General features: G+C 39.5%; 2 protein-coding genes across 6 annotated transcripts in view; both read right to left on the reverse strand.

Annotated features, from left to right (window-relative positions):
• The window catches only part of ZNF177 (zinc finger protein 177), a 29565-nt gene extending 15228 nt beyond the window's left edge, over positions 1-14337 (reverse strand). For both annotated transcript variants that reach the window (XM_049098163.1, XM_035702772.2), the window contains exon 1: positions 14283-14337. The gene's annotated coding sequence lies outside the window, so the exon portion shown is untranslated. The remainder of the gene's footprint in view (positions 1-14282) is intronic.
• On the reverse strand, positions 13217-17186 carry LOC112666470 (zinc finger protein 559-like). 4 transcript variants are annotated; one of them, XM_035702784.2, is made up of 5 exons: positions 17049-17186; positions 16450-16538; positions 15474-15600; positions 14283-14365; positions 13217-13761 (listed from the first exon to the last, which is right to left on the reverse strand). In XM_035702784.2, the coding sequence occupies exons 1-5, from the start codon at positions 17074-17076 to the stop codon at positions 13729-13731; spliced, it is 360 nt and encodes a 119-aa protein (XP_035558677.1). In that variant the 5' UTR covers positions 17077-17186; the 3' UTR covers positions 13217-13728. The 4 variants fall into 4 exon arrangements, with proteins under 4 accessions (XP_035558677.1, XP_035558674.1, XP_035558675.1 ...); XM_035702782.1 differs by lacking the exon at positions 13217-13761 and adding an exon at positions 13788-13923; XM_035702783.1 differs by lacking the exon at positions 13217-13761 and adding an exon at positions 13788-13930.
• Positions 17187-20481: the final 3295 nt, after the last annotated feature.

Raw genomic sequence — 20481 nt, forward strand, 5'->3', positions numbered from 1 at the left:
TACTTGGAAGGTTTTATTTATAAATTTAGCCATTATGTGAAACTCCACAATTGTGCAAGATCCACAATGTCAGGCTTGCATTTTGATTATTCTATTACAACACCTTATACAATTACCACATAGGAGAAAGGAGGAGGCAGACACCTCTTTTTATAAATTTTACATAATAGCTTGACTTATCAAAGGAATTACTTTGACTAAGAGTATAAAGGGAAAAAGAATGTTCTTTTTGTCTGGTATAATATTAACATCAAACATTACACAGCCATGATAAAAAAAAAAAACTTATAAGCAAATCTCATTAATAAACACAGATGAGGGCAGCCGGGGTGGCTCAGCGGTTTATCACCACCTTCAGCCCAGAGTGTGACCCTGGAGTCCCAGGATCGAGTCCCATGTCGCGCTCCCTGCATGGAGCCTGCTTCTCCCTCTGCCTGTGTCTATGCCTCTCTATCTCTCTGTGTCTCTCATGAATAAATAAAATCTTTAAAAGACAAAAACAAAAACACAGATGCATGGGGCTCCTGGGCGGCTCAGTCAGTTAAGCCTGTGCTTAGGCCCCTGTCAGGACCCCAGCATCCTGGGATGGAGCCCCACTACTTAGCAGGTAGTCTGCTTCTCTCTCCCCTTGGTCTTGCGCGCTCTCTCTCTCTCCCTCTCACATAAAATCTTAAAAAAACTAAACACAGATACAAATAACCTAAAGTTCAAACCAAACATATTAATAAATGATGATAATACATCGGAACCAAGTTGTGCTTATCCCAGAGGTGCTTACTAGAAAATCTAATTCGTTTTATTCATAGATCAAAGGAGGAAATAGTGTGATCATCACAATGACACAATAAAAGTATCTTGTAATAGTATTTCATAAAACTTAAAAATAATCCTAACCAACTCTATAAAAAACACAATTCAAGGGGCGCTTGGGTGGCTCAGTTTAGATCATAAGGTCACGGAAACACTCTCAAGCTCCACAGCCGAACAAGCCCCATGGACTGGGGAGGTTGGCAACACCCAGAAATACTATACGTGACACCCAACAAGTTTATCTCTGAAACTCGGCCCTGGTGCAGAAACGGGGAGAAATCGGGCCACGGTGGGGACCAGCTCCATCGTCCACAGGGCGCGAGGACGGTTCCACGTAACTCAGGCCGGGGCGGGGGGGGGAGCAAGATCTTTGTGAACTCGTATCTCAAAATAATGCCGTTAACGCAGGAAATGAGACACAGAAAATGGCATTTCCTTGTGGGAAAATAACTAAGTAAGAATATTTGGGGGAGAATTTCAGGGACGGGCTGAAGGCCTCACCTCCGCGCCCGACCGCACCTCCGCGCCCGCCTCCTCTCGGGGCCGAAGTCACGAGTGACCGCGGAGGGAAGGCGGTCGGGGCTCCGGAAGCAACGGCAGGGACGGCCGGGCCCGGTAGCGCCGGAAACCCTAACCTTGATCTCTCCCTAATCCCACACAGCCCTCTGCAACCGCGGGCCCAACCCGGGTCAGCGCGGGGCGAGGCGGCCGGCCAGTGGGAGAAGGCACAGGCCTCAGCTTCCGCAGGACCCGGAAGGGAGAACCCGCCCGGCGCACTTCCGCTTCCGGCCTCCGGCCGCGTGAGGCCTCGAGCGGATCTGCCCCGGGCCCTGAGGTGCGGGTAGGTGCTGCGCGGCGTGGCCGAGGAGGGGCTGCTGGTAAAAGTCAAGGCTTTCTATTCCCTCAAAGAGGAAGCGAGGGCTCCTGGCTGGCTCAGTCCGTAGGGAATGACACTTGACCTCAGGTGGTGAATTCAAGCCCGGACTTAAGGTGTAGACAAAACCGGGGAAACCTGAAGAGTGGAGCAACTTGCTCCTGACCGCAGAGCTCTTTGACGCTATACGATCTCCCCAAGGGGAAAAGGCAGTTCTCCAAGACTTCGAAAAAGGGGCTTAAACCTCACCTCTAAGCCACTATGGATTCACTTGTGAGGTCACTGCCCCTCCTATCTTCCTAAGTCCCCACCGAGGTTGTACTTGATTTAAAGAATTATATTCTGGTACTTAAAAACAAAAAGCAAAAACGAAAAATCAAAACGTTGGGTGTCAGAGGTTTAAGACTACCCACCAAGAAATGGTACTTTATAAGGACCCTGAAGACTGACTAAGATCTGCCTAAATGGAGTCCATGAGTGCACTTTTAAGTGAAAATCCCAATCTGGTAGAGAAAAGGGTAGATTTTAGGTACTCTGGGGGTGTTGTTACTACATTTAGACACTCCAAATTCAGCATTTAAAAAATCTCCAGAACCTCCTCTCTGACTCTTCCTGATACCTCGATGAATAAAACATCTGCCTAGACACAGATTTAAGAATTAAGAGAACCATATTATTATTTAATGGAGCTACTCAGAAGTGGAGATCTGTGGTTAAAAGAAATCTCAATCCCTTCCTGGTGGGCTGTGCTGCTCAGGCAGACCGACTCCATAAAATACCTGCCAGTAAACAGAAGGCCCTAGAACCATGTGTTTAAACTGGAAAATTTTCCAGCACCTGGCTGGCTCGGGTGGAGCATGCAGCTCTTAATCTCGGAGTTTTAATTTCCAGCCCATGTTGGGTGTAGGGATTACTTAAATTTAAAATGTGGAGGCCAAGAAAATTAAGGCCATTCCACCTCAAGTTTAGCATTAGCACAAGTACAGCGTAGGCCCCTGTGAGTAAGACAGGGAATCCCATATCAGAAAGACAACAGAGCTCAGAATGCCCTGGGCAGAGAATCCCTTATCAGATCTTAAGAAACTCCTCCACCCTGTCCCCCATATTGGAATGGAAAAAATTCCTCCACCCCTTCTGAAAATCCCCTAGACCAGTCCATAATAAACCCAGCTGTAACCCACTTCGGGGTCCAAGCCCCTCTGCTGTGTGAAGTATACTTGGACTCCAGCTCGAGCTTGTAAATAAACCCTCATGTACTTGCATCGATGTCGGCTCCATGGTGGTTTCTCGGATTCACAATCTTGGGCACAACAAAAAAATTTTTTAATGTAAATTCTTCAATTTACATTTCCCCAAAAAAAGATTTCAAGGAGGCTCGCATCTGTTTTTACCACATAATGAGCACAGCCTTACAAGGTACTGCTAGGTGAACTGTAAGGGTGTTTACACACTTTTATTGACCAAGGACTCTTTGCTTTACTTGGGGCACAAAGCAGGACACTCTGAGACAGAAGTAAAACACCCACTACCCGTCCTGAGCTCCACTGTACACACACAGCCTTGGCCAATAACTGCCCTGGCCATCTTTGTTTTTGCACTGTGCAAACCCAGAGCTTCCTGTTCCTAGAGGAAATGACACAGCTGCACATGCAGATGCACAGGTTAGGCTGCTTATTCTTAGGAACACACCCTAGAAGAGTTCACTAATGAAATTTGATTCCATCGTTTAACAGTTTTTTTGGGGAAATGGAGGAAAAGAGAAATTCCAAAGTCAAATGGTCCAGAAATTCACAGTGGAATGTCTCTTCACAACTAGCTCTGCTCCCTGCTACTACAGTGAACAACCCTGGGCCCTCGCCTCAAAGCACTTCTACTCAAAGGACTAACGAGGGCAGATCCTAATCCTACCTCTCAGGGTTGCAAACATTTGGGGCAGAGGAGTGGTATGGAGTGGGGGAGGGAACCCACAGAGATGGCTTCAAGGTGGCGAGCAGAACCTGGGGACATGAATGGGTTTGGCATAAAAACTACTGCACCAGATGTGAATTTTCCATTTGTATGAATCTCATTTGAAAACTAATGACACAGATTCTCTTAACCGGGCCCCTATGGGCTTGGACAGTCCAGTCAGATTTGGGGTAGGCAGCGTAGAAATGCTGGAGATTTCCTCAAAAGCATTTGTAAAAAGCCATGTTAGGATAACTGCATTTATACCAACCCACCATAGGCTCATACAATCCAAGAACACTTTGTGATGCTTTTGCCTAAAATCCTTACTCTTAATGCAAAAAGGACCTCAAGTTGAAAACAGGCTTTTGGAGCACCTGGGTGGCTCAGGTCATGATCCCAGGATCCTGGGATCAAGCCCTGAACCCAGCTCCTTTCTCAGTGGGGACCCTGTTTCTTCCTCTCCTGCAGCAGCTCCCCCTGCTTGTGTTTGCATGCTCTGTGTCAAATAAATACAATTAAAACAAATTTTTTCTCTTTAAAAAGAAGAACACAGACTTTCAATCTCAATGGTTAGCTCTTCTTCCATTAGAAACGTGTGCATTTGTATTTCTAGTTTGTGTATTATTGATTGACCAAATTTTTAGATTTTAAAAATGACTACTTGAGATTTTTTTTTTTTTCTTTTGAAAAAACAAAAGTCCCTCTGGCCATTTATACCAAGATCAAAACCTGGCAAAATTGTACCACATACAGGTTAAGAGCTGAGACACTTTTCAATACAAATTTCCAGAAGCTAAATCTGGGGGATTCCAGGGTTCCAAAATTAAAAACTCTAGCTTCATTAAATGGTCACGTATACTTTTAAAAAATTACCTGCCTTTGTCAAATGCTAAGTTTTTTTTTACAATAGGCAAATGAAGATTTAGTTTCTCTTATTTTGATGACAGTAACAAACTTTTCATTTTCTTGAGATTCCTGAAAACCAAAACATGTAACTGTGATAACCTGAAATGAAATCATTTGTACTGTTACAGGTGCCAAAACAGTGGAGAAAAATAAACACCCCTTCTATTTGTGGTCTAAATTTGAAGATTATTAAAAAGCAAAATAAGCAAAAAGTACAGTCTTATTCTGATATGATTTTACTGTGATTTAATAGGTCTGTGGTGCCAGCCATAGGGGTTTTTCAGGTTCATTTTGGGATCTGCAGAGTAAGTGGCTTACTAATAAAATCATGTGCTTAATTACTGTCACGTTAATATCCTGAAATACTTGGGGATCCCTGGATGGCTCAGCAGTTTAGCGCCTGCCTTTGGCTCCGGGCATGATCCTGGAGTCCCGGGATCGAGTCCCGCATCAGGCTCCCTGCATGGAGCCTGCTTCTCCCTCTACCTGTGTCTCTGCCTCTCTATGTCTCTCATGAATTTAAAAAAAAAGGGGGGGGGGGAGGATAGTTTAAAGTGAAATGCTGAGCTAGAATCCACCAGAAATGATTGTGAATATTTCATGTCACATAAATCACATAAGCAGAATAGGAACAGTGGCTCCCTCAGAGAGTTGTAATGAAAACCAAGTGATTCAATCCATGGAAAGCTCAGGGCATTTCATGGCATAAAGTGCAAAGTAACTGGGAGCTCTCACCAGCCCTTCTGAGTCATGACTGTTAGAAACTTTCCACTGACATTTGGTAAGAAATAACTTGCCTTATTAGATCTCATTTAGCAAATGGAAATGAAGCTTAGAAGAGGCTAAGGGAAGTACCCCAAACACATAGCTCAAAAGCAAAACAGCAGAGCCTAGACTTCAACGGTCTGGCTCCAGTCTGAGCCCTTAACATCCAGTATGTACTTGGGCAAAAAGCAAGCCACATTCTGAAGCACACTGGGTCCCTGGGATTTTCCCAGTTAACTGTCTAGACCACTGAAGAGACTAATCATAAGAAGAAAAAGAGAGTAAGTCTGTTATGGTCATTACTGCTGTGTAACAAACCACTCAAATATAGTGATACATAATAGCAATTCTCAAAATGTGGTTGCCAGACTGCTGAAGGACCCCAAGACACTTTGAAGCAGTCTGTGAGGTCAAAACTATTGTTAGAATAGTTCTGTTATTTACCATTTTATCATGCTAACATTTATACTAATTATAAAAGCAATGGTTGGTATAAGTGCTGACACCTTAGCAGAAATCAAGGTAGTGGCACCACATGCCACAATCATTGTATTCTTCACTGCCACAGACTCATGATAAAAAAAAAAAAAAAAAAAAAAAAAAAAAAAAAAATTCCAGTTTTCCTTAAAAATGTCCTTGAGGCAACAGAAAAATCTAGAAAACGTATATAACTGCAACCATGATGCTGGAAGTTTCTCAACATTTACAAACCTTTCTGCTATGATCAATAGTTGCATTAGTCCATGATGATGTTAGATGCTGGATAATAAAATAGGTCAACATTTGAAAAATATGCATACCATAGTGAACTATTCCCTATCCAAGTAACACATGATGACACAAAATCACATCTGAGGGGACATCTGGGTGGCTCAGTGGTTGAGTGTTTGCCTTTGGCTCAGGGTGTGATCCTGGAGTCCCAGGATCAAGTCCCACATCGGGCTCCCTGCATGGAGTCTGCTTCTCCCTCTGCCTGTGTCTCTGCCTCTCTCTGTCTCTCATGAATAAATAAATAAAATCTTAAAAAAAAATCACATATGGGAAAAATATACAAAATGTAAGAAAAATCAATAGACTTCAATGTAAAAGAACAGCAAGGGTTTCCTGATAGAACTTCATACGCCATGGTGCAGCTAAATCCTTAAGAAACTACCGTTAGTTGAGTTTTGGCAAAGTATCAAAGAGCCAAAATTCTATGAAAATACTTCTCTTTTCCAACTATGTGTCTCAATAAAGCCAAATTTTCTATATATGCTTTATCTAAAACTTATGGCAAAAAATTGAATGCAGAAGCAGGTATAAGAGTCTAGCTGTCATTAATTACACTAGACAAAATGATTTATAAAATCTTTTTTGTAAAGCTTGTCACTCATTTGGTTAAGGGGAAAAAATACTTAATGACATTCATTAAAGACAGTGAGGCAGACTTTTTTTAGCCATTAAGATAGGTACAGGGACCACTGCAACAAGACTTTACAGTGGGAAAGAGAATGGGCACAAGTTCTAATACAGCATGTAAGTGGGAAATTAGAGCAAAGGAGCAGGATAGGAATCAGTGGATAGAAAATTACTAAGAGGAAACAAGGATTAGGGGGTTTCTGAATGAAGTGACCTAACAGAATCTTTGCTGAAGATGGGCCAGGGTGATCAGAAATCACTTCAAAGATGGTAGAGGATAAGGAACCCAGTCAGACACACAGAAGGATCACTAATGGAGGATGCGGAACTCTTGCTAAACTGACTTAGCAGGGTTCTTCCTAAAATAAGTATTTTAAGGAAATGCACAGACGAATCCAGAAAAAGGTCTAGCAGACTTAACTAAAGTTTGGTCAAGAGGAGATTCTCACTTCTCACATTTTTTGTTTTCATTTTAGGAAAGTTATTTTTCACAAATATGTACATTATGAAATGAATCATAAATATGTGAAACATCTGTCTTAACTTCTAATGTCAAATATTCATAGATACCATGCCCATAAAATGAAGCATTTTGGGTACTCGATTTTGAAGAGTATAAAGGAGTCCAGAGGTCAAAAAGTTTGAAAACTGCTGGTATGGACCCACCACCATTTTGTTACTTTCACAGACCACGAGTCAAGAATTTGGACAAGACACAAAGGGAATGGATGGCTTGTCTTTGCCCTACAAAGACCAGGGGCCTTATTTGGGAAGACTCACACAGCTCAAGGTGACTCAAAAGACATGAGACTGGAGTCATCATCTGGAGACTCACACATGCATCTGGTTGCCTTCCTTGAAATAGTTAGAAGGCTGAGAACATGGTTATGGCTGACCTCCATGTAGCCCCACCATGTCACAGCAGAACTGTTTGCATACCAACAGGAAATATACCAACAGAAAAGATGCCAAGATAACCAGGAGGGAAACGGTCTCTTATGGCCTAGACTGGGAAATCATATGGCACCATTTATTTATATTGTACTCCTCTAGGAAAAGGTTGAAAGTATGCCCAGATTCAAGGGGAGGTCAAAGAATTTGGGGGCCACGTTTGAAAATCATCACAGTCTGTCACAAATTACTTATATACTTTCCACATACACAAATAGTCACTGCCTATAAAAACATGCCTGAACCTTGTGCCCACAGTATCGGACTCAAGTTCTATGTCCAGAATCTTGACAACTAAATCAGGTCCAATCTGGAAAAGACTGCTTGGGTTTGCTTTGAGTGTTACTCTTGAAGATTTGTGAAGAGACAAGTTATTTACTCCTCACACACTCAGTATATAGTTGTGAGAGGAGGAAAGGATAATCAGAATAGACATTTGTTTTAAGAAAGGGATTGGGAGCGTCTGACTGGCTCAGCCAGAAGACCATGTGACTATTGACCTCAGGGTTGTGAGTTCAAAACCCACACTGGGTGCAGAGATTACTAAAAAAATTAAATAACCTTTAAAAAAATAAAATGCTGGCTGCTTATCATTCATAAAGGAAGGAAGGAGTAGGAGGAATGAGAGGCCTACTGTAGCCAATGATCCATAGCAATTCTGAAAGACTGGAACATCTTGTCTATTTCTTGCTTAAAGATCAGTAATGTATCATAGGAATGATTCTCTGTGAGGTTCAGCTACCTGAATCACACCTGCTTTCCCATAGGACCATATTTTTAATGGAGTACTTTTAAAGGCAAATTTCATCTTGTTTCCTGCCCACAGTTTGGGGATGCAAAGGTCTCTATTAGTTTTAAAACTTTTTTAAACAACAGTTTTAGGTTCAAAATGAAACTGAACAAGGTAGAGTTCCCATATACTCCTGCCTCTACATATGAATGACTTCCACCACTACTAACATCTCACACCAGGGTGGTAAATTTGTTACAACTGATAAACCAACACTGACACATTAACATCACCCATAGCCCTTAGGGTTCACTTTCTCTGTTGTGCACTCTAAAGTCTGGACAAATACAGCATGGCATTTTCACCACTTTAGCGTCATACAAGGTACTTCACTGCCTTCAAAATGCTTGTGCTTTGCCTATTCATATCTCCATCCACTCCTCCCTGCAACAACCACTGATCTCCACAGTCTTGCCTTTCCAGGATGTCATAGAGTTAGAATCATACAATAATGTAACCCTTCCAGGTTGGCTTCTTTCATTTAGTAATAGGCATTTAAGGTGCTTCCAGGTCTTTTCAAGGCCTGATAGCTCATTCCTTTTAAGTGCTGGATATTCCATTGTCTGGATGCACCAGTTTATTCAGTTACCTGCTGAAGACATTCATTCACCTACTGAAGTTTTGGCAATTAGGAAAACAAACAAACAAACAAACAAAAAACCTGCTACAAACATTCATGTGGAAACAACAACAAAAAACCAAAAAAACAAAACCCTGCAATACCATGTGCTGGTTTTTTAATGAACATAAGTTTTCAACTTCTTTGGGTAAATACCAAGGACCCTGTCTACTGGATAATTTTATAGGAGTATGTTTAATTTTATAAGAAACAACCAAACTTAAAAAAAAAAAAAAAAGAAACGACCAAACTATTCCAAAGCACTTGTACAATTTTGTATTCCCACCAGCAAAGAAGCATTTGGTGCTATTAGTGTTCCAGATTTCGACCATTCCCATAGATGTGTGGGGATATCCCATTTTAATTTGTATTTTTCTGATGACATGATATGGAATATTTTTTCACAAATGCTTACTTGCCATTTGTATATCTGTGGAAAAGTGTGTTAAGGTTTTTGGCCCATTTTTGAAAGGCAATTGTTAATGTTGAGTTTTAAGAGTTCCTTATGTATTTTGAGTAACAGTCCTTTATCCAAATGTGTCTTTTGCAAGTATTTTCTCCAAATCCATGCTTATCTTGTCACACTCCTGACGTCTTTAACAGAACGTAAGTTTTTAATTTTAATAAAGTCCAGTTTACCAATTATTTCTTTTATAGATCGAGTTTTCAGTCTTATACTTAAAAAGGATGGGCAGCCCGGATAGCTCAGTGGTTTAGTGCCACCTTCGGCCCAGGGCGTGATCCTGGAGACAGGGGATCAAGTCCCATGTCGGGCTCCCTGCATGGAGCCTGCTTCTCCCTCTGCCTATGTCTCTCTCTGTTGTCTCTCATGAATAAATAAATAAAATCTTAAAAAAAAAAAAAAAGGTATTGCTATACCCAACGACATTTAGGTTTTCTCCTATATTATCTTCTAGGGGTTTATAGTTGCATATTTTCCACTTAGGTTTACGATGCATTTTGAGTTAATTTTTATGAAGAGTGTTCAAGATCTAGAGTCATTCTTTTGCATGTGGATGACTAGTTGTTCCAGCATCATCTGTTGGAAAGAATTATCTTTATTCCATTCCATTGCTTTTGCTCTTCTGTCAAAAGATCAGCTGACTACTTATGTGGACCTATTTCTCAGCTGTGTTCGGTTCCATCAATCTGTCTATTCTCTTACCAAATACCAGGCTGGCTTACTGTAGCTTTATATTAAATCTTGAAGCCAGGTAGTTTCAGTCCTCCAACTTTGTTCTACTCCTTCAATACTGTGTTGTCAATTTGGGTCTTTTGCATCTCCATATAAACATCAGAATCAGTTTGTCAATACCCACAAAATAAGTAGCTACAATTTTGATTTGATTGAATCTATTGGTCAGGCTGGGAAGAACTAACATCTTGACAATATAAAGTCTATCCATGAACGTTAAATACCTATTTATTTAGTTCTTCTTTGGTTTTGTTTATCAGTTTTGTATATTGTGTTTGAAATATCAAATTCTGTTTATTCATTGCTAGTGTACAGGAAAACAATTGATAGTTTCTTTTTTTTTTTTTAAAGATTTATTTATTCATGATAGTCACACAGAGAGAGACAGAGAGGCAGAGACACAGGCAGAGGGAGAAGCAGGCTCCACGCAGGGAGGCCGACGTGGGATTCGATCCTGGGTCTCCAGGATTGTGCCCGGGCCAAAGGCAGGTGCCAAACCGCTGCGCCACCCAGGGATCCCAATTGATAGTTTCATGGACGTATGTATGCATCAAAACTTAAGTCATACACTTAAAATACGTATAGTTTATTGCATAGCAATTATACCTCAATAAACCTGTTCATTAAGAAAACCAAACTCAATAATAAACCAGGGAATCCCTGGGTGACTCAGCAGTTTAGCGCCTGCCTTCAGCCTGGGGCATGGTCCTGGAGTCCCAGGATTGAGTCCCACATTGGGCTCCCTGCGTGAAGCCTGCTTCTCCCTCTGCCTGTGTCTCTGCCTCTCTCTGTGTGTCTCTCATGAATAAATGAATAAAATAATTATAATAACAATATAATTATAATAACATAATAATTATAATAATAATAACAAACCAAAGATTCTTAACAAGAAAAAAGATATTTGAACATACATTTCACCAGAGATAAATGGATGACAAATACGTGAAAAGATGTTCAACATTATCGGTCTTTAAATCTACAGGTCTACTTTGAGAAGAGACACATATGCAGAGAATCAACTCATTTAAATAAAAATGGTTTTCTTTTCTGGTATCAATTTTCTTGTATGTAGTAAGTAAAAATTTGTACTCTAAAACTTTACCAAATTTTTACACTTTTAGGTTTTATTTTAAAACCTTTTGTAACAAAACAAAACATCTTTTGTAACAAAGATTTTTCTCTCTTTCCTTTTTAGATTTTTCATTTAAAAAACCCTTTTGGGGTAGTGGAAAGGGAGGTGGTCAGGGGTTGGGGTGACTGGGTGATGGGCACTGATGGGGGCACTTGATAGGATGAGCACTGGGTGATATGCTTTATGTTGGCAAATTGAACTCCAACAAAAAATTAATAAAAAAATAAAATAAAAACTCTTTTAGGATTTCAATTTTTGTAAAAAATATACGTAAGATATTTACTGAAAGAAGTTTTTACGTTCACAGACTAAGTGACTTATTCTGTGTAATATAAAGTCTTCCACATTCCCTACATTTATAATTTACAGTTCCTCCCCAGTGTGAATTATGTTTCCTAATAACAAAGAACAATTAAAGGTCTTCCTATATCCCTTTCTCTTATGGGATCTTTCCTAATGTGTGCTTTATTTTTCCAAAAGTGGAGGATAAATTTTTTTTTTAAATCCTACACTTTTTACATTTGCAAGATTTTTCATATCTATGAAATCACAGCTGAATAGTAAAGTATAAGGCAGAGCTAAAGGATTTCTATATTCCTTATTAATAAGGTTACCTTCACTGTGAATTAGTATGTTTTATAAGATAAAGTATTAAAGGCTTTCCCATATTCTTTGTAAGCATAAACTTTTCTCAAGTGTGCAATCTTATACATTCAGTAAGGAATGAAGAAGTACTAAAAGGTTTTCCCACATCCCTCATCTCTATGTGGCTTCTCTCTATTGAGTTTTTAAGATTTTATTTATTTGAGAGAGAGAGTGTGTGTGTGTGTGTGTGCACACAAGCACAGGGAGAAACAGGAGAGAGAAAAGCAGGCTCTCTCCTAAGCAGGGAGCCTGATGCAGGGATTGATCCCAGGACGCTGGGATCACGACTTGGGGGGATGGCAGATGTTTAACCCACTGAGCCACCCAGGCGGTCCCTCTCCCCCACTTCTTTTTTTTTTATGTTTTTATTACATTTTTCTTTCCTGTGAACTGTGAATTCTTAAATGTTGAATAAGGTATGTGGACGGTAAAGGCGTTCCCACAGTCCTTACATTCAAAAGGTCATCTACCAGTGTGAGTTCTCATGTGTACTATAAGGCCTGATGAAACAGTGAAGGCTCTCCCACACTTTTTACATTGATATGACTTCTTTCCAGTAGGTGTTCTTTTATGTTGACTAAAGTGTGTGGAATATCTAAATGATTTCCTATATTCCTTACACTCAAAAGGTCTTTCTACACTCAGTTCTACTCAATATTGAGTAAGAAATGAGGATCAAATAAAGGCTTTCCCACACTGATTATAATTATAGGGTTTTACTCAAGGTGGGTTTGCATGTGACTTTTAAAGCAAGATGAGTTACTAGAGGATTTCCCATATTCCTTATATTGTTAAGGTTACTTGCCAGTGTGAGTTCTTATATGTATAGTAAGGTGTGAGGAACTATATAGTGAGGCGTTTCCACATTCCTTACATTTATAAGGCTTCTCTCCAGTGTGAGTTCTTCTGTGTTTTCTAAGACTTGAATAATCATAAATAAATAAATAAATAAATAAATAAATAAATAAATAAATAAATAAATAAAAGACTTGAATAATCATTGAAGATTTTCTGACATTTACTGCACTCAGAGGGTTTTTCTCCAGTGTGAACTCACATGTGAATATTGAGTTTTGGGAAGCAAGTAAACTCTTTACTACGCTCCTTGCAAACAATGTTTCTCTATGAAATTGTATACATTTAGCAAGATTTGGGGAATAAGGAAAAGCTTTCTCAAATTTCTTACATTCCACAGGCATCAGTTCACTTTGAGTTCTTTTTTTTTTTTTCCACTTTGAGTTCTTAAATGTTGAATTAAGACATGAAGATCAAATAAAGGTATTCCCACATCTAAAGAATGTGTAGGATTTTTTCTGTTAACTTGCATACGTACAAAAAAGCCTGCAGAATGAGAAAAGGCTTTCCTACATTCCTCAAAGGCATACAGCCTCTATGAATTCTATGAATTCATAGAATTCTATGAATTCTTACATTACGGTGTGAGGATGAAGGAATGCTTTTCCCATAGTCAGTTTCTTCTAAGTTTTCTTGTGAACCAGATGTGGATTTTGGCTGAAGATGGTTTCACACTGATTACACTTATAAGGCTTCTATTATGGGTTTTGTTGTGTACATTAAGAGCAGAGTTGTGAAGGCTTTTACACCCTGCACTCACAAATTTTCTAATGTGAGTAATCTGTAAATCTTAAAGCAGGAATGTTCACTGAAGGCCTTTTCCCAATGGTTAAAATTAAACAATTTCCTCTCCAATATGGCTTCTTTCCTGTTGATGAAGAAATTAGTGATGACTTATAAAAGTTTTCCAGCTTTATTATATTCAGAGATCCTCCCCTCTATCTTGAATTGTTATACTATACATGAAACACACCAGTATGACTGAAGTTTTTTCTTCCATTTTCACTGCATGCAGTGCAGGGTTCCAGACCTGAGTGCTTTCAAACAGAATAAAATGACCATTCTGCTCAAAAGTTCTCTAGTAGTCTTTACTTTCGCCGGGATTCTTAGAGAGCTTAGCTGATAACTGACTGAGATGAAATTATCCAAAATTTTATCTGAATTATATATATGGAAATACTAAGTGAATACTGTGGAATATACCTTAGGGAGTATTTAAAGTGTTTGTCAAATTCATAATGCTCAGACTCTATGAGAAACAGTTTTGTTTGGGATCAATAACACTAGCCCCAAATGTCTGTTATGGTTATCATGCTGTTTTTCTATTTTATGGAATTTCCAATCTTCCATTGATGTGGAAGGCAAAGTATTACACACTGTGAATCTTACCATTTCTACCACACTGGGTGTTTTCCCCTGCAAAATATTCTGCTGAGGTGCTGACCATTTGGAATTAAGACAAATCTCCCAATCTGAAATAAGATTAAAAAAAACATTAAGGTCTTGGAAAAATAAATGATGGAAGGAAAGTGTTAAAAATAAAGACTGATGTGTACTTACTTTCAAAGTCTGACTTAAAACAGATTACAAAATAAAAAGAAATGAATATACAGAGACTGAGAAATCTGACTATATTAAGAAATTGGCAATGATAAAGTCCTGATCAAATTGGTAGGTGTTTTAAGAAATGACTCTATAAATATTGAGACTGATCGTGAACAAAAAGCAGCAGAACCAGGAAAGCAAGCTGAAAGGAAATGGATAAAGAGCTAAACGCAAAATTTAAAGAAGAAATAGATCTTACTGTCAGGCCAAAAGGAAATTTCAGAAAAGTAGGTAAGAAGTTAAAGAGAAGTCTGAAGTACCCAAGGAACCATAGAAACCAAAGGTACTAGCATTCTCAGGAAAAATTCACCTTCAAAAGCTTCTTATTTCACATTTCCAAATAGACTGCAACTCTTATGGATTCCTGCTGTGTGTTTTTGTTTGTTTGTCTTTTAATAACCTCTCCTCTCTCCCTTACTTTGCAGAACTCTTCCTACCATCCTCCACTCTCCTTTTTGTTCCACCTGAAAGATCAGACCTGGTCTGCACACCTGGTGCTTGGCTAGCAGAGAAAGAAGGTTGATACAAGAACACTAAAGGGATGACAAATAATTCCATAAATCAGGACCAAGATTCTGCCCTTCAGGAATACCAAATACTGTCAGTTATAACTTGAGAAACAATAAAATGTTTGTGACAACTTTATCAAACCAGTAAACTTCCAAATGAAACTAAAATGCAAACATATACTCTCTCATTGTTCATCAAAAGGGATTCCCATCTTTCCCCCTGAAACCCAGGCTCAAATTCGTAATTTAAAACATTTTTGAAGTCCTAAGTCTTTCATTCCATAGAGAAAATAAAAACATCTTCATTTTCAAGAGGAAGCCACTTCAATGTAAGATCTACAAAAACAAAAACAATGTCTCTCTTATCTTTCACTGCTGCATTGCCATTAGTCAGAAGAGTCTAGAACACAGTCACTTAAAGATTTGTTGCAGAAAAAGCTAAATGAAGACATGGTACCGGCCTTACCTATTGAAGCTAGATTCTTGTAGTTCTCCAGCACCACATCTCTGTATGGCCTTCTCTGAATTTGATCCGGCAAAGTCCACTCTTCCTGGGTGAATTCCACAGCCACATCGTCAAAGGTCACTGGGTCCTAAATCACCACAAACATCCCAGCATCAGGCAGTCACCATCTAAATCCATGTTCAATGAAGAAAATGGGAGACCTAAAGCTTAGACAGCATTCCATGTTCTCCTATCATCTCTCCCAGGGCTTGGTAGTCCTCATGCCCATTCTCCTATCTGGACATATTCACTGGTGACATCATCCAGTCATATAGCTTTAAGAGTACCTCTTTCACCCAATTGAATGTATCTCATCACAACTATATTATACCCTTTTCTAGTCTTATTCTCCTCTATTGACAGGGCTTACCATAGTCTGAACACATTATAGACACAATAAATGGTGGTGAATGATTACTCCAGTGATAGCACAAATTCTTAGAAACATATGTCCACTCTGTCACAGTGTATTATAGCACAATGAGAGCACACAATCAGCATAGATGTGAGCTGGACTGAATTAGTAAATACTGGGATAATAATATCATTTCCCTATGTCATTTGTCAACCTCATTAAAAAATCCTAAAACATAAGGAGATTTAACTGGCTACTCAAGTCCTTAAGCAGGCCTTATATATATCTAAAGGAATTCCATTCCACTAGAAGAAAACATATCTACTTAATAGGAAGAAATATGTGCTTTAAAAAAAAATATTTTATTTATTTGAGAGTGAACAAGTGAGAGAGCATAAGCTGGCTGGTTAGGGGTGGGGTAGAGGGAGACGCAGACTCTCTGCTGGACTGGGAGCTTGATGTGGGACTCAATCCCAGGACCCTGGAATCAGGAGCTGAGATGAAGGCAGAAACTTAACTGGCTGAGTTAGCCAGGCACTCCAGAAGCATGTACTTTTATAAAAGAATAAAGTTCCTACTTACCTGAGAATAATTTATAAGACACTTGGTCACTATCCTTTCCCCTTCTGACTTTTCCTCATGAAGACAGAAAAAATCTTGAGAAAGATGACCTTGGGGAGAAGAAAAAAAACCTGAGAACCCAGGTCGTGCAGTTTCCACTCAGGCTAGAAGCTACTCCACACTAATTCTGAATTGACACACATGCTGTTGCCATAAAATACCCAAGCAAACTGCCTTATTTGAAATCAGAAGAAGGGTTTATTTTTTTTTTTTTTTTTTTTTTTTTTGTTTTTTTTAGAAGAAGGGTTTAGAGCTTTGGGAGGAAAAGTTTAATAATCCCATTTTTCAGAAAAAGAAACTTGGTAGTCTAGGGAGGTAAAGTTGTTGTTTTCTTTGGCCAAAAATAATGAATCTCATCATGTGATCAAGCAGACCGTCTCCCACAAAAATGCCCATCCTCAATTCTCCTTCCCAAATTCCAGGATGTAGAAATCAGAATGTTCTTATCTCTTTAGGCCCCCTCCTAGACAGCATAGAAACTGTTTAGACCCTGACCACAAGACAGGCTGTTCACAGGCCAGGTAAAGCAATCTCTGACAGGAGCATCAACAAGGGCTTACCACAAGAGAAAAGATCAATGGCTGGCATCCCGTGGGTATGACAGCAGAATCTGCCTGAACTTTTCTTTTTTCCAAAGTCCTTCAAGACAGTGTCTGAACTTCGTGGATAGGTCAATCTCAATTCCTCTTAAGTAGCAGTGGAATCTTACCACGTACTATCAGCCTTTAAGCAACAGGCATTACTCAGCTGTCATGAAGCATCATTCATTAGCTCTCTGTAGAAGATGAAGTTATGTTAGTGAAAGCCATTAAAAATTGTAGAGTAGTATACCACATGAATATAAATAACAATCATCATTTACTGAATGCCTACTAGGTACCAGAAGCAATAGTAACTCATATGATTATCAACATAATTATTATTACTGTCATTCTTCAGTTAAGGCACTTTACACTAGACAAAAATAGTCACTGACCCAAGATCATCAATTAGGAAGAGCCAGAGTCTGGATACAGGTTACTCTATCTCAAAAGCTTGAATTCCTAAAGTTATTGTTATTCTCTAACACACCTGGACAATGATCATAAAGTTATGTGCAAAAATGATTAACTCAGCAGGTGTGGGTTGCTCAAGTCCTGCACTTCCCTGAGAAAGGCCTGTCTGAGACCTACTCTTGCCAGGACATCTGCAAGATGACCCAAAACCATGGAATACCCGGCCTGATAATGTTTTTGTACACCTGAAGCCTTGGACCACACAGTAACAGTTTGACCGGATAGTTTAGGCTAACAATGTGATTTATGGTGAACATCTGTTTTTATACACCTGAGACTTTGGGCAATGTTCTAACAGTTGGAACTCAGGTTGGATCGTGTCTAAGTCAGCCATGCAGGTGGTGCATGCCTATGCGACTGACCCACAATAAAAACTTGGACACCGGGATCCCTGGGTGGCGCAGCGGTTTGGCGCCTGCCTTTGGAGACCAAAGGATCCTGGAGACCCGGGATCGAATCCCACATCGGGCTCCCGGTGCATGGAGCCTGCTTCTCCCTCTGCCTATGTCTCTGCCTTTCTCTCTCTCTCTCTGTGACTATCATAAATAAATAAAAATTAAAAAAAAAAAAAAAAAAAAAAAAAAACTTGGACACCAAAGCTCAGGGACTACAGACTGAATGTCTGTACCTCCCTGCCTCTTTGCATATTGAAACCTAATCCCCAATGTGATGGTGTCTGGAGATGGGGCCTTTTAATTATGGGATTAGTGCTTTTATAAGAGACCCCTTCTGCCGTGTGAGAAGACTGCCTTCCATTAACAAGTAGGTCCTCGCCTGACACCAGATCTGCAGGCATTTTGATCTTGATTCTGCCAGCCTCCAGAACTATGAGAAATTTCTGTTGTTTATAAGCCCCCCAATCTGTAGTATTTTTGTTACAGCAATCCAGCTGAATAGCTAATATGTCAGGTGACTTTCCTTGGTTGGCAATATTTCATATGGGATGTTACACATTATTACTAGAAATATTAAGCAATGCCCATTTGACTGTACTGGGAAAAGACACCTGGATGCTTGTGCCTAGTTTGTTCTGGAATTAATCCCATGTGTCTTATCCCTTTGCTGATTCTGATATGTATCCTTTGGTTTTAATAAACTATAATGGTGGGTTTAACAGCATGAGTCTTGGGAGTCCCACCGCATTGCTGAGCATGAAGGTGGTCTTGGGATCCCAAGCATAAACGGCTTATTTAATTCAGACATCTCTGAGCTCCTCCAATTGGCAAAACCATATAGACCCAGTTGCCTTCCTCCTAGTCCTTATATCAGCTTATGCCTTCATTCGTTATGCAAATATTTATTAAAGTTCTTCCCTTTGCTACATAATACACTAGCTACTGAGGACAGCACAGTGAACTGACAGAAAATGTCCTATACTTAGATTTTTCACATCCCAAAGAGCTAAACAGATATAAACAATACATGTCTTCTATTAGTTGGTGATAAGTGTTAGGGAAAAAATATGAACAGATAAGGAACATTATCCTCTGCCTTCAACATATATACACACATACCCAAGGATTTTTCTTAGCAAATGCAGGACTAGCTCTATAAAAGATAAAGACAATAGAAAAACAACAATTTCAGAAGACTCTTGAAAAACTGACATCTGACTAGCCTAAAAAGTAATATTCAACTTTTGTTCCAAAGCAGAATTCCATTATAAACAAAATAAACTCAGAATTCATTTCAAATATTGCTCTACTTCAGTGGCCTATCAGCTTAGAAACATTCATTTAAGAGATCTGACCAATCCCCTAGGTCTTAACCAAAGAGTATAAAATGTTGCGAGCAGGTGGAGTGCTAAACCAGATTTTGCCCAAAATTTATTTTTTTCTTAAAAAAACTAAAAAAAAAAAAGACTTTACTTATATATTCGAGAGAGACAGACAGAGAGAGAGAGAGAGAGAGAGGCAGAGGAGATACAGGCAGAGGGAGAAGCAGGCTCCAGGCAGGGAGCCTGATATGGGACCTGATCCCAGGGCTCCAGGATCACACCCTGGGCTGAAGGTGGTGCTAAACCACTCAACCACTCAGGCGTCCCTCTTAGTTCTTTTTTTCATTAAAATTTGCCTTTTTAAAATTCCTTCCTTCCTTCCTTATACTTTCATTTTTATTATTTATGCTTTATGTTCCTTTTATTGGTCCTTTGAAACACTTGGAAATTAGACTTGAGTTCATTTTTCAAACATTGTATTGAATTATACATTCAAACAAGTGTAGAACATCAAGTGTACAGTACATTATCATGAATTTTTCCAGCTCAGAAGCACTCATATGCCTCATCTAAATTACTTCTTTCTCTTATTCAAATGGAGGCACTATTCTGACTTCTAACACTGTAATTTTGTCTGTTTTTGAACATATCAAGTCATGTTATGCATTAATTTGTGTCTAGCATCTTCCATCCAACATCTAGGCCTATCTGTGCCCCTCCTTATAAAATCAGTTTTAGCAAAAATGCTAAGTCAGTTTGCCTAGAACTCTGAATACATGATCACCCTCAATATCTGATCAGATTCCTCATCCTCTACCCATTTCCCAGGTGATGTCTGATCACTCTGAGCTTTTTTTTTTTTTTTTTTTTTTTAAAGATTTTATTTACTTATTCATGGAAGACACACAGAGAGAGGCAGAGACACAGGCAGAGGGAGAAGAAGGCTCCCTGCAAGGAGCCTGACGCGGGACTCAATCCTGGGTTTCCAGGATCACATCCTGGGCTGAAGGGGCGCTAAACCGCTGAGCCACCCAAGCTGCCCTGATCTGTCTTTAGTAAGAATCTTGTTAGGCTGTTTTAGCCAGAATCCTCCTTACCTCCTCCTTCCTCTTAATAATTTTCTATTCATTAACCCCTACTCTGATCCCTGGCTATAGATTTCTACTTGCCCATGCTGTATTCATTTGGAATTGAGCTCAGTATCTCTCCTACACTATAAAA

This window comes from Canis lupus, chromosome 20 (genome assembly GCF_003254725.2).
Source record: "Canis lupus dingo isolate Sandy chromosome 20, ASM325472v2, whole genome shotgun sequence".
NCBI classification, from domain to species: Eukaryota; Metazoa; Chordata; class Mammalia; order Carnivora; family Canidae; genus Canis; species Canis lupus.

Excerpts from the sequence above, each read along its gene's own strand:
- LOC112666470 (XM_035702781.2), bottom strand. The coding sequence starts at position 17,076 with ATGCCAGCCATTGATCTTTTCTCTTGTG. Across the intron at positions 15,601-16,449 it reads GTCTTATAAATTATTCTCAG|GACCCAGTGACCTTTGACGA; the intron begins GTAAGTAGGAAC and ends GTGGTGATTTAG. Across the intron at positions 14,366-15,473 it reads CAAGAATCTAGCTTCAATAG|ATTGGGAGATTTGTCTTAAT; the intron begins GTAAGGCCGGTA and ends ATCTTATTTCAG.